Below are 14,739 nucleotides of genomic sequence, written 5' to 3' on the forward strand. Positions count from 1 at the left end.
AAAAAAGAAAAAGCACTACCACCTGCTTTGCCTTCATTTTAGATATTTTGCATATGATAGGTCCAAACTTGTTTGCTATGTGTTTTCTGCTTTGTTCTGCCCTTAAAAGTACTGGTGGATGAAGCTGCCTTCTCTTGTCTTCTACTTTTAGCATTTAGGCTAGAATGATATATTTTAATATAAATTTATTAAAGTACTTTGTGTCTATTTGACAAATGATTGATGATTTCACTTTGAATAGGAAAGTGATTTTTCTTCTCACCCCTTACGAATATAGTTGTGAGTGATTTTTATCAGTTACCAAGAAAGTCATTATCTTCATGTATTAGAGTGGAAAAATGGCTAAAGTCCATAAAAAGTATTGGGTAATGAAGTTCAATGTATTTCCATCATAAATCCTTAAAAGAAACCTTTATTTGTAATAGTTCTCTGTATTACAGATTATTTTCAAATAATATTTAGAATATTTTTCATTACATAGTAATTTCTTTTTCTGCTTAATCTTCTTAAAGTACTCTTACTTAATTTGTTTTATCAATTCCCTTGCAGTGTTTGAACGTCACTCAGTTGTTAAAATACTATGGTCATGGTGCCAATTCTCCGATCTCACCTGATTTATTTACATACCTTTGCCCTGCTTTATTGTATCAAATCGACAGCAGACTTTGTATTGAGCATTTTGACAAACTTTTAGTTGAAGATTTAAATAAAGATAAAAATCAGGTTCCTGAAGATAAGGCAAATATAGGGGCATCAGGTAAGAAAGATTTAAGTTTTTTTTCCCTCAAAATAGTCTCTCTACTTATTTTTTTAATGTAATTGAATTAGTACTGTAATTCCAAATTGTCTTCCTTTGGGTGACTTTCGGTGTTTTAGTCAGGCTTAGATATGAGCATTTAGAAAGGATTGGGGATAGACAAGAGGCACAATACAGCTTACTTGTCCCTTTCTGGTATTATGGAGGAATATTTTTGCTATGGATAGAGAACTAGATTAAAAAGCAGATTGTAGGTTTGCGATAAAATGGATTCTTCTACATGGGCAAATGTAAATATTGGGGCCACTAATTAAAGTGATTTGGTGTTATAGTTACTTTTTAGCAGAGTTGAGGGCCTCTGATAAAAAGCTAACATTAAGTTTGTAAGGAAATAAAAAGTGAAGCCAGTGTGGTTAAACTCTCTGAATGTTTCAGAAGTGCCAGTGATTGGCACATGAATTCATCATGGGCAGTTTTATAGAGACCTTCAACAAAAGACCGAAACTATTGTTAAAATTCTTTCTAGATTTTTAAAAAATGTTTCTTTATTTTTGAGAGAGAGAGATTGAGCAAGCAGGAGAGAGAGAGAGAGGGAGAGGGAGACACAGAATCTGAAGCAGTCTCCAGGCTCTGATCTGTCGGCACAGGGCCGATGTGGGGCTCAAACTCACGAGCCATGAGATTATGGCCTGAACAGGAGTCAGTCTGTTAACTGACTGAGCCACCCAGGCACCCCATCTAGGCTTTTTTCAAACCATATTAGGCTGGCTACATAGCTCCACTTTGATGTTCACAGGTACCTCCCACTTGAGATTTCCAAAGTTTCTACTCCATGAAAAGTTTGTTCCTCTTACTGAATCCCTAAAACCGTAACAATTGTTTTTTGATAAAATCTGAAAGTCTTTGAAATTTTTCCCATATGGTTTTTGTTTTGTTTCCTTTATATAATCAGTTGTCAAGTCCAATTGAATCTTCTCTTAAATACCTTCCAACTCTGTCTACTCCATTATAACTTTTGTTCAGGTCCTTCTTGGTTCTTGATTGAATTGTTGAAATAACTTCATAACCGTCCCTTTCTAGAATACAAATGAGATTGTCTGACATAGACTTTTTCTTTTTAGTGATAGTTAACATACTTTTGTTAACAAACACGTATTGTAGTGTTAAGTGTTAAGTAAAAGTTAATGACTTTTACTCAACAGCAGTTTTATTATAAGGTGGAGAATGTTCTTATAACTTTCCCACAGTCTCAGAGCTAATCCCTGATAGTACTGGGATTCAAGCCGAGGGTATTTAATCATTTTACTATCCATGTGCTGAGTGTTTCACATGCTTTTTCCCCCCCATTAAATTTTAACAATAATCTATTACGTTATTATACGAGGGAGCTGTTACATGATTCTTGTTCTTACAGATAGGGACACTGTGGTATAGACAAATTTAGTAATTTGCCCACATTTCCTAGGCCTAATAAATGTTAGATCCCACCAACGCTAAGGTTTGTCTGATAAATCCTTTGGTCAGTTAATAACTATGCTATTATCTACCAGATTTAGTTAATTCTGATTATTGCTTTTATGATTTTTGTCATATATCTTTATACTGTTCAAAATTTTTCATTAGATCTCTAATATTTTTCTTTATCTTTTTATTATAAGCAATAATGTCTATGAGAACATGGATTTTTTTTTTCTTTTTTTTTTTTTGGAGAGGGGCAGGTAGAGAGAGGGAGAGGAGAGAGAATCCCAACCAGACTCCACACTAACAGCATGGAGCCTAGTGCGGGGCTCACACTTCGCGAACTGTGAGTTCACGACCTGAGCTGAAATGGAGAGTCAGACACCTAGCCGACTGAGCCACTCAGGCGCCCCTGGAAAACATAGATTTGATGTGATGTGCTAGTTTTATTTTTTTCTCCTATATTTTAGCAAACTGCATTATGCTATGTTGTTCAAATTTCAGAGTCCTTTACTTGGCCAGTCAGGCTTTCCAGGATAGGATTCCTGCCTACCTACCTCTCCATCCTTATCCCTTACCATTCTTTTTTAGTAAGCTCTTCTACACCCGATGTTGGGTTCAAACTCATGACCCTGAGATCAAGACTTGAGTGCTCTACTGACTGAGCCAGCCTGGGTCCCCTGGTCATTTATATCCTTTCAGCCTTAACCATAACAAACTCCTAATGACAGATTATACTGTTTTTCCCTCTTTTATCTCTGCCTTTTCACCTTCTAAACCTTTCTACTAGAGGGACTACTATGATTTGTCAAAAATTCAGCTCAAGGGTTAGACCCTCTGGGATAACCTATTTACTATCCTAGGCTTAATTAAATCCCCTTCCTTGACACTCTCTGGATATCTCCATTATCATACAGAGCTTGAGGGATTTTAATAATTGGATTTGTTATCTGTTTTTGTTGTGGACTTCAGCTACTTAAAGGAAGTGACCAGGTCTTTCATCTCAAGTGTCTCTAATGCCTAAGTAGGTAAAGGGTACTTTGAACAAAAAGTGCTGATATATTGATTGAATAAATTACTTAATATTAATCTGTAAGCTTTCAGTTATAACCGAGGAAAGACACTTGTTGAAAATGAGTCTTTGAAGATCATTTTATGACTACAGTTGACCTTTGAACAACACAGATTTGAACTGCATGTGTATACTTGTATGCAGATATTTTTCAATAAATAAATTAGAAAATCTCTTGGAGGTTTGCAACAAAAAAAACCTCACAGATGAACCGGGTAGCCTAGAAATACTGAAGAAATTCAGGAAAAGTCAGGTATTGCAAGAATACGATATGTAACACTTATACAAAATATGTGTTGTTTACGTTAATGGTAAGGTTTTCCATCAAGAGTAGGTTGTTAATAGTTAAATTTGGGGGGAGTTAAAAGTTACACTTGGATTTTTGGCTACACACGCAGAGGCAGGGGTTTGTCCCCAACCCCACAGTGTTCAAGGGTCATTTGTCTATCAGCCTAGTGTACTTTGATAATACAGTCTTCTCAGAATGAGTGGAATTCTCATGAACTTTATCATGTGCAAAATCACGATGAAGGCAGTTCTGGCTGAAAGGCCAAAGATGGAGTGGCACTGTTGCATTGTAATGAAAGAGACTAAATTAAATTAATATGTGTGAATGTGGGCCAAAAAAGAAATTCTGTTAAGATAAAAGGTGGAAAACGCAGAATTTAAAATTTTTTCATAGCACAAGAGTATGGTAGACATGTTTAAGAATATCACATTCCATATATATATAAGAGTTTTATTTGGGATAGAGATAGATACTCCTTAAAGCTTGAAAGAGTTCAAGTAAAAGAAAATGCTCTCAATACATGACAAAATAAGTCTCATAGGTACCTACCTATTGGTAATTTCTTTGCAATAGGAAAATAACTTGAGAATAGATAAATTAATCATTATAGTCTTTATTAGAACCTTACCATGTACTGTTCTAAATACTTTTACAAGGATATTTAATTTGTTAAACCCATGAGATGGGAACTTTTTTTGTTCCTATTTGCTGGAATGGAGGCTTTGAGAAATGAAATAACTTGCCCAAAGTCACATAGCTGCCAGGTAGCAGAACCGTGATATGAACTAGAGTATTCTCCACCTAAAGCTTGTAATTGTAACTGCTGTTCCCGTCTCCACTGCTTCTGCTAAAAAGGTTCTTAAGTCTGCTTTGCTAGCAAAAGTGTGACAGGAAGATAAAGAGAGTTAAATTTAGTTATATTTGGTAGTGTTTTGACAGGTAGTGCAGACATAGACAAGAAAGTGGTAGAGGTAAGTATTTGTATAAGTATTGCTGTAAGTATAGATCAGTAAAACAAAAACACCCAAGAATAATAGTCTTGTTAGGTAATACCCAGTCATTAAGGCAGAGAAAGTCCACCTAGTAGCTCTCAATTCTGGTCTTTGGACAGATAAAATATGTTCCCTTTGCTGGCTTCATTACATGTTCAGTGACCTTTGTAGATGAGTAAACACCTTGAGAACCACAGTCTCTCACAGGTGCTTATAAATTCTCAATGAGGCAGGGGGAAAGGAGAAGCTAGGCCTGAGATTATTTGACTTACATTAAAAATAAAACACTTTGTTCTTTACATGGAAAAACACAGACTGACAAGATTGTCACATCTAGAGTTAAAACGAATAGCCTTTTTAAATTTTTTTTTATTTTTAAGGCTTCTAAGAAATTCTAGTTGTTATTACATCAATTCTGGATTATGACTTAAATTTTTGTTATAATGACATATTTTAACAAAGGTATTGACAGATGCTTGACCATCATAATATTGAAAATTATAGTTTATTCAATCTGAAAAGCCTTAGAGGAAATAATACTAGCTTTGAAAGCAAATACATAACTAATAGTGAATATTGATTAGTTGTTTGCAGGTGGTTATTAGCACTGTCAGAAATGAAGCTTGAATTAACTATGTCCTGATAGATGTTAATAATTGTTAGAAAGAATGCCCTGCTAGTAATTATTTTTAATGACTGCTGCACTATTAAGAAAGGTTAACTTGTTCTATATAAATCTCCCATAGTGACACAGCGACCACCTCATTACTGCTCAAAGACTGCTGTAAACCAAGTATGCCATATACTGTGTATGGTGGAAATCGTTTGTTTCACAAGATTGGCTCATTTAGTCATAGAGTTGACCCTAGCTTAATTACCAAGGGGGGTTGTGAATAGGCCGCTAAGCTTTTTCTGCCAATTAAAATGCTGAAATTGTAGAAAACTGCCATCTTGCACATGCTTTGAACCGAGTTAATTAGAAAGTTTCCACAGATGAGCGCTTCTTTTTAAAAGAATGCATTTTCTCTCTAGATAATGAGAAAGGGAGTTGGTGAATAACTAAGCTTGAAGACCTTTAACGTTTTAAGCAACCTAATTTGCAGAATAAGTGAAGCTTGTTTCAGACATTTAACGTTTTTTATTGTATATGGTATCTTGGGTACAGATAAAGGAAACATTTGCTGGTTGTATTTAATAGTTTGTGTTTCATTGGTTGGCCTAAGTTTTAGAAAAGATGCCTTTTATTGTTTGGTTTTTGTTATTGTTTTGGGGGTTGTATATTAATAAACAAGTTGTGATTTTAAAAGTACAATAATTTGGTTAGAAATCAGAAAAATTTTATTACCTGCTTTTTTTCTATACATAGGAAATTATGGTAGCATTTATGTAAGCTTAAATATAAATGTTACAAATTCTAAAAATAAGTGTTTATAAATAGCATGGGAAAATATTTCAAGTACAATAAAATGAAAACAATTTTACTTCTCATAGGTCAAAAGGATTGTAATTGTCCTCGAAGAAGAGTTACAAGTTGTAAAGAGACTATTACTTAAAATTTTAGTGCTGGAAAGCTAAAATTACTTTTTAAAAAAATTTTTAAAAATTTGTTTAATGTTTATTTGTTTTTGAGAGAGAGAGAGAACCTGAATGGAGGAGGGCCAGAGAGAGAAGGAGACACAGAATCCAAAGCAGGCTCCAGGCTCTGAGTGTCAGCCCAGAGCCTGCCGTGGGGTTCAAGCTCACGAACCGTAAGATCATGACCTGAGTTGAAGTTAGATGCTTAACTGACTAAGCCACCCAGGCACCCCTAAAATTACTTTTAAAAAATGAACAGTAAATCAGTATAAGAAAACATGTATCTATAACATACACTTGTGAGAGATTGCGGGTGGTTTTGCTAATGAAATAGGTATGATGGAATAATTGCAATCTATAGAAAATACCTAGAAAATTTCTAATTTACCTGAAACGGGAAATATAGCTTCTTAGCCCTTATTTCTTAGGAAATAAGAAACCTAAGTGATAATTTATGTTGGATGGGACATAAATATTTTAACCTTACTCTCATATGTATTTTTAGGTAACACTGAAATAAGTAAAAGTATATTCTGATGATTTTATGTTGTTTTGTGGTAATCTTTTGTCCCTCCCCCATCCCAATTTGTTCAAATTTTGAAAGATGGATTGCCATTTGAGTTAATAGTATTTCTTCTTACTTTCATGTTTAGTCTTATTTTTCTTACAGACTCTCCTTTATGTGGAACCACCTCTGTGAAGTAAATACATAAGTAATAAATGACTGGGCCAAGAATTTGCTGAAAATACTGTAGTTTAATTTAGGAGAAAACAGTGGATTAACAGGAGTTTTCGTTTAGTTTTTACTTTGCCATTTTAGCTAGCTATTTAATCATTTTTTATTATGTTAAAATATATATAAGATTTGCCATTTTAACCATTGATGTGTACAAATGAGTGGCGATTATTACATTCACAATGTTGTGCAGCCATCAAACTATTTTTTTTTCAATATATGAAATTTATTGTCAAGTTGGTTTCCATACAACACCCAGTGCTCATGCCCAAACTATTTTTTTAAAGACTTTATTTTTAAGTAATTCTCTGTACCCAACTCAAACTCACAACCCTGAGATCAAGAGTCACACACTCCACCAACTGAGCCAGCCAGGCTATCTATTAAAAATTTTTTTTTTTCTTAAGTTCATTTTTTTTTGAGAGCGAGCACATGTGAGCAAGGGAGGAGCAGAGAGAGAGGGAGACAGAATTGCAAGCAGGGTGTGAACTGACAAATCTGTGAGATCATGACCTGAGCCAAAATCAAGAGTCGGTTGCTTAACTGACTGAGCCACACAGGCACCCTAAAAAAAATCTTTATCACCCCAAATAGAAACTATGTAACCATTAAGCAACAAATCATCATTTCCTCTTAATCTCAGCCTTTGGTAACTTCTTGTCTTTTTTGTTTCTGAATTGGCTATTCTAGATAAGTAGAATCATACCATAGTTGTCTTTTTGTGTCTGGTGTATTTCGCTCTGTATAGTTTTCAAGGTTCATCCATATTGTAGCATATATTGAAACTTGATTCCTTTTTATGGCTGAGTAATAATACTCCATGGCATGTATATACCACATTTTGTTAATCCATTCATGCATTGATGGGTACTTGGTTGTTTCCACCTTTTGCCTATTTGAGTAATGCTGTAATGAACACAGGCATACAAGTATCGAAGTCTCTGCTTTCAGTTGTTTGGGGGTATATACGTAGGAGTGGGATTCCTGGGTCATAAGGTGATTCCATTTAGTTTTTTGAGGACTTACCAAACCTTTTCTAGAGTGACTGTGCCATTTTACCTTCCCACCAGCAGTGTACCAGGGTTCCGGTTTCTCCACATCTTTGCCAACATGTGATTTTCTTTCTTTTTTTTAACAGCCATTCTAGTAGGTGTGAATTCACATTATTTAACATTTAACATCTCTCTGCCTCAGTATGTAAATCTGTAAAGTAGAATGACACTGGTCTACATTAGCATTTTCCAAATCCTGTTTTGTAGGAGGATCCTGGTTCATTGAGATATACTAATAGGTTCCATGATCAAGTGAGTTAGAAAAATGCCGCACATTGTATTCCCCTTGCAGAGATTCATATTGCTTATTAAACTGGTGGAGGCTTTGAGGGAACTTGTTTAACCAAGTATTACCAAATCTTTTTGATTATTAAATTCTCCTCTCCTTCCCCTTGGAATACCTCTGAGAATTAGATGAACACAGTTTGAGTAATGCTAGTGTAGATTATTAAAGTCCTTTCTAGCTATATAGTGTGAAGATAGCAATTACAGTGCCAGTTAAAGTAGCTTACTGGTAATCAAGGAATTGGAAAGATAATTCTCCTTTTAAAGTGGCAGAATAATAGACATCTTTGAAAATGGTTTTAATAATTTCCAACTCTGTCAATACAGGCAATGTATATATGGAAGAATAATTTTAATAGTCCCAGTTGTGCTCTGTGTTTTATACAAAATATGTTATGAGAAGTTATAGGATCCATTAAATCTTTTGAAGGTAGCATGCATACTAAATCTATTTCTTCTAGTTGGAAAAATGAGAACTCTTAATTTCAGAAAAGTTATATAAGGTGTTCAGAGTTATACAGATTATTTAACTTTAATGTAAGAGCTTAGTCTTTTTCTGATTCTTGGCTTTTGTTGTTGGTCAGTAACCAATTATTGACGATCATTTGGCCAAGTGACCAGAAAACCAAAAGCATTTGTATTATTTATTTTTTAAAGAGTGTGTGTGTATCAACTTCTTTTGGAGGGGCCACTGGCCAAGCTCAATGTGATACCGTTGCACTGACTGAAGTGGCATCATTCACATTTTCTTTTAAGTAAATGGCATTCCCTTAAAGATAGAACCACGATGGCACACCTGAAGTTGGGCTCTGATGCTGGATTGATTTATGTAAGGCTTTCTCCTTTGTGGGCTTATGTTTTCTTGTATTTTCTGAGTTTCAGATGTCAAATATCAAAAATGCTAAAGATTTTCTAATAATGACTGGCTTCTCTCTTTCAAGTATGTCTTAGTTCACAGATTTGCTTTCTCGGGTGGATGAGAAAGATGATTTCAGAGCTGATACATAAGAAATTATACCTGGGAGTGTGTAATATGTGATATGTACTCATTTGTGCACATGTGAATTCACACACCCTTTCACACTCAGACCCCTCCCCCAACTATTTGTGTAAGCACTTGACTAATATAATGTGTCAGTCTGTCTGTGATTGGTGTTAAGTGACGATATATTTAGCTCACCTATCATATTGGCACATCGATTTTCACTGGATTCAATTTTGGTTGATTTGTCATTTGGTAATTTGGTTTTTAGCTAATTAACCAAAAGCCATTTGAAATTGTAAGTCACCTCAGAGCATTGCAAAATATTTATGGTTTCATAGACTCTTTTAGGACTTTTCTTCGCATTCAGAACACCCTTAGCCAGGAGTTAATATGGGAATTTTAGAAAGGAAATACTTGCTTAGAATAATGTTCATTTTCAGATATAATTTTTGTGATTAGGAACTAGAATCACATTTTCTCTCATCTCTCTTTAATGATTAGATTTTTGTAAATATGCTTATAAGAATATATAATGGTTTAATAGAGTCTTAGATTCTTTTTTTTTTTTTTTTTAAGTTTATTTATTTTGAGAGAAAGAGAAGTACATGTGCATGGGTGGGGCAGAGAGAGAGAATCCCAAGAAGGCTCTGCATCATGGTCAGTGTGGGACCCAATGTGGGGCTTGAACTCAAAAACCGTGAGGTTGTGACCTGAGATGAAATCAGGAGTCAGACGCTTAACTGACTGCACCACCCAGGCTCCCCTAGGGTCTTGAATTCTGTAATCTAATAAGCTCAAATGTTCAAATATGATCCTAATGCTAATATTTTATTAGTTTGTTAAATTATTTTGTGTAAATTGTTAACCATCTCAAATATCTGTTATATCAAATTAATGGTATACTCCTTATAATAAGATTTAGAAATTTAATTTCTATTGCAAATATCTTAAAGGGCAAATCCAAAAATGAATGAATGTATATTTCCCAGTGTAGAATATAATATTACCCTAAAAAAAAATAAAAAAGGAAAGATCAGGTTAAATAACAGTTACCCAACTAGATTTTGGGTAAATTTAGCATCTTAATCTATAGATTATATGAATTTTCTTGGACATTGGGACATAGGAATAAACTAAGAAATACTTCATTTGGACAGCTTCGGTGCTTAATTCCAGCACATCATTTGCAAAATAATTCTGATTAATACAAATTTTTAATACTTACGAGAAGTTAGCAAATTTGTTTACTCTTTATACTATATTTGGGTCTCATCTATAGCTTTGGCTATACCTATGCATATATATTAGCATATACAGAGTATCATGGAATATGAATTACTGGCTTTTTAAAGTCATTTTTAGTACTGTTTTTCTTTAAGTTCTTAATTGAAGTTGCTTTTATATTGATTGTTTTGAGATAAAGTGCTTCTAAATTTAATTACTGCCCAAGTAAGAAAAAAACATATTTGGGAAGGGAGAATTGTATATTAATATAGGAGACATATTATCTTCAGGTTAATGTATTTGTTACCAGCCTCAATTTGTCCCATTTAGTTACTACAAGTATCTTTTGTCCATTTTTTTCCCCCATTACTATGATTGAAACTACAGAGCTGTGGTAATTTTGACACTCCTTTATTGGTTTAGTTGGCCAATAACTTTTATTGGCTCCCTGAATTTAGACCTATGGCCACCTTACTCCAACCTATTTCCTCAGGCTCTCCCACTGACTTTATTATTCCTGCCTGTGCTTGAGGCACAGAGATAAACTAACTTGGTCATCATTATTAAGTCAACATTTTGACCTTATATTTTTCTTTCTAGAATAGAGTTTTTGACCTTAGCTCCTTGTGCCTTATAGTCCCAACCATAGTTGTTCTTATCTTTTGGTTTCACTAACAGTGTTGCCTTCATAATGAATCTTTTCCCTTTGCCTCTTCCTTCCTTGTTCCCAAATCTTTGCAAGGATTAAAGACTCTAAATGCAAATTCTGGCTGTGTGTTTCTATCTTCTTTTGGACTTTTAGATTACCCGTGTTTATATCAGAAATTATCTGTTAGATATAGAATAAATCACAGAACTTCCATTAGTAGTAGATGACCTGTTGTTTTAATCCTGTGAGCTACCTTAGCATGGAATTAGCTTATAGTATTAATGTCATTGGATATTGTGACTAAAATGTCCAACGTATAAACACAGTTGAATTGATAAATCTCAGCATTTAGTGGGTGAAGTAAAGTTTCATTTCCTTACCTATCCTTACTTCTGTCTTTGAAATTTTTTTTACCTTGTTGAAGAAATACATTTTTCATTGTTCCCTTACTATAACACTTAACGTAAAATTTCTCAGCAGATTATAGTCTTACTGGGTTTGATGAGAAAAAATAGCATTTTAGATGAAAAACTTTACCAAGTTATTATTGAGTGAAATTTTCTGTAGATAAAAATTAAACAGAACTTTTAGGCCAGAACATTTCTATTTCACTTTAGGCCACCGATTGAAAATAATCTCACTTTTTAAATGAACATGCCCCATCCCCTGAACCACTGGCAGTTATTTCTGGTATCTAATCTATGTATGAATAGCCTTGATAAAGAAATGTGGACAGAATTCCCCTTTTCCATCACACTTCTGTTTTTCACAAATCCTGTTGTGAAAACATTTCTCTTGTGCTCTGATTCAATCAGGGTTACATAGTGAGGGGCCTTTGGGTGGCTCAGTTGATTAAGCATCCGACCTCGTGGTTTGTGAGTTCAAGCCCTGCATCCCACACTGTCAGTGAGGAGCCTGCCTGGGATTCTCTCTCTCCTTCTCCCTCTCTCTGCCCCTCCCCCCTTGCTTGTGCTATCTCTCCCTCTCTCTCTCTCTCTCTCAAAGTAAATACACTTTAAAAAACAAAACCCCCCAAAATTATATAGTGTAATTTTTACAAAGTAGAAAATGATACAGAAAGCCAAATTGGAGCAAGGGGAATTTGGAACTATTTATGGAGTGTAAAAATAGTATCAAGGGGACAGGATTGAATTATCCTTTGTAAAAATAAGAAATGAAATGCAAAAATGGTACCAATAATAAGGCTTTTTTTTTTTAAATCTCTTATGAATATGTTTCCATTTTGGACTGGTATATTAAGTTTCTCAAACTTTGTATTAAAAGATTTATAAAGATAACACTAGATACTCAGCTTCCTCTAATGCTCACAGGAGAGTTTTATAATTGTATTCTCTAAATGAATAGTTTTATTGCTGTGGCTCTGCCTTTATACATTGGTAAAATTTTTTTGACAGTCTACATATTAAGAGTGAATCACAGCCTGAAGTCATTTTAAATCCCTGTTTCTAATAAGATGGGCTACTGAAGGTACTATTTATAACTTGGTCTGAACTTCTTCTTTTTTAAAGTGTTCAGGTGGGTTATGTGGTTGTTTTGTTTTTAAACACAGCAGTGCCAAAATGTAAAACTTCTTAAAAAGCATAGTCAGTGTAAGATAATCTATCTTCCATGACTCATTTATCTTAAGTTTATTGTTCTTTAGAGCTTTTTGGCTTATATTGTCATATTAATGTTGACTATTAATTTCTTTCCTACAGCATGGATTTGTGGTATCATTTCTATCACTGTCATTAGCCTGCTTTCCTTGCTAGGCGTGATCTTGGTTCCCATCATTAACCAAGGATGCTTCAAATTTCTTCTCACATTCCTTGTTGCACTAGCTGTAGGAACAATGAGTGGAGACGCCCTTCTTCATCTACTGCCCCATGTAAGAAATCTTTTTAATCTTTAAAAAAACAAAACAAAAATAAAAATATTTAAGCTAAAAAGGTCCTTCATTAGCAAACTATAGTACACTAATCTAGTATTTGTTGTATTTGCCTATAGGATGAAGTATTTTTTCCATTTGCATAGTTTTAATAGCAATAGTTTTGAAGTAAATTGAGTCATTAGGTTTTAATACAGCAACAAAAATTGGTTACATCAGTATTACTTTTTCCTGCCACAACGTATACATACCAAATCACCACAGTGTACTCTTTAAATACAGTTTTATATGTCAGTTTAATCTGGGTAGAGCTGAAATTTACAAAAATTGCTCTATTAGCAGTTCTGTAAATGAATACTTAAGAAGATACACCATCCATTGATTTTTATCTGTATGCTATATCAAGAAAGCCATTAGGAGAAATGTAGAAGTGGTCTTATGATTGTGCTGTATAGTCAGTGTGCCCCAGGTATCTTTATTTGATCAAGAATAGGCTGAAATATTCAGTTAACAATTTAGTTAACTAATTTCAGTTATAGGCATTTAGCTCCTTACATATGGGGCCATTTATGTTTTCTCCCGGAATACCACTTATTTTCTTCTATTTCGGGACCCTTCTAATAGTATCATGTGCCCACACTTCTGGTACCACGCTTAGCAACCTTTTAAAATCTGTTATTAGTTAGTATTTGATACAGTGTTACTGCTTTTACTTCAAATTATGAAAACACTGGGGCTTTTTCTTTTCCAAATGTAAAATTACAGGTTTGAATGTTTTTTTAAAATATTCTTACCACCTCCTTTGGAGTATTTGGGAAACAGATTTGCGTTTTTTAAGTAATCTCTGCACCCATCATGGGGCTTGAACTCACAACCCAGAGGTCAAGAGTTGGACGCTCTACCAACTGAGCCAGCCAGGCACTCCCAGAATTGTTACTTGTGTGTTTTGTATACTCCTCTTCCCCTTCTTCACTCAGAGGAATTGGTTCAGAATTCAGATTTGGTATCTGGAATACCATATGACACTGCCTTAAAAAATTGATTAATAAATCTTAAACTGTGAATGTAAATTTTTAAAAATTGATTCATTATGTTATTTACTGATTTCCTCCTTTATTCCTACCCCTTGCTTTCCCTTTTTACCATCCTCAAGAATAGCCACAAAATTTCAAAACTGGGCCTATTAAGAACAGTTGATTGAAGTGAGAACAGTCTTCAGGTGCTATTTGACTTATTTTTTTCTTAAGTATTAATTACGTAAAGCTGTTACCTTTTTAAATGGCCTTACCGTCTTTGAGAAGTTTAGAAATCTCTTCTCTTGGCTGCTAGCAGATGGAGAAAAAATACAGATAAATGTTATAAGGAAGGGAAATACTTAAGACCAGATCTCTAATTTTTAAGATTGTTATTGTGGAACTTGTACGTTTGACAATTAAAAAGTACCCATTTCTATAATTTATTTTTTGCTAAAGATTTAAACTGTAGAAAAATAAACACATGTGTGAGTGTATACTTATAATGTTCCATAGTTTGTAAGTACAGGTAGCGTCTCATCACTTCTTCAATTTATAAGAGAAAAAACATAAAAATATAATCAGTTTAAGAAAAAGATTACAGGGAGTCACAGGTTGTGACTGGCAGGTGAATTAGTTTGTTTTTACTGCATGTTAGACATCTGGGTCATGTTCACTTTGGTTTAAAAAGGACCCATGCTTCCTAATATCTTAATGCTGCTTGATTTTCTCACTGTAGTGTGTGTCAGCTCCTATAGCCGTTT

General features: G+C 34.2%; 1 protein-coding gene across 4 annotated transcripts in view; it reads left to right on the top strand.

The window, feature by feature from the left end:
- The window catches only part of SLC39A10 (solute carrier family 39 member 10), a 151,141-nt gene that overhangs the window by 111,773 nt on the left and 24,629 nt on the right, over nucleotides 1-14,739 (top strand). For all 4 annotated transcript variants that reach the window (XM_042949528.1, XM_042949527.1, XM_042949529.1 and 1 more), the window contains 2 exons: nucleotides 550-757; nucleotides 12,793-12,962. In XM_042949528.1, coding sequence (XP_042805462.1) covers nucleotides 550-757; nucleotides 12,793-12,962 — 378 coding nt within the window. The remainder of the gene's footprint in view (nucleotides 1-549; nucleotides 758-12,792; nucleotides 12,963-14,739) is intronic.

Source organism: Panthera leo, chromosome C1, assembly GCF_018350215.1.
Source record: "Panthera leo isolate Ple1 chromosome C1, P.leo_Ple1_pat1.1, whole genome shotgun sequence".
In the NCBI taxonomy this organism is placed as follows: domain Eukaryota; kingdom Metazoa; phylum Chordata; class Mammalia; order Carnivora; family Felidae; genus Panthera; species Panthera leo.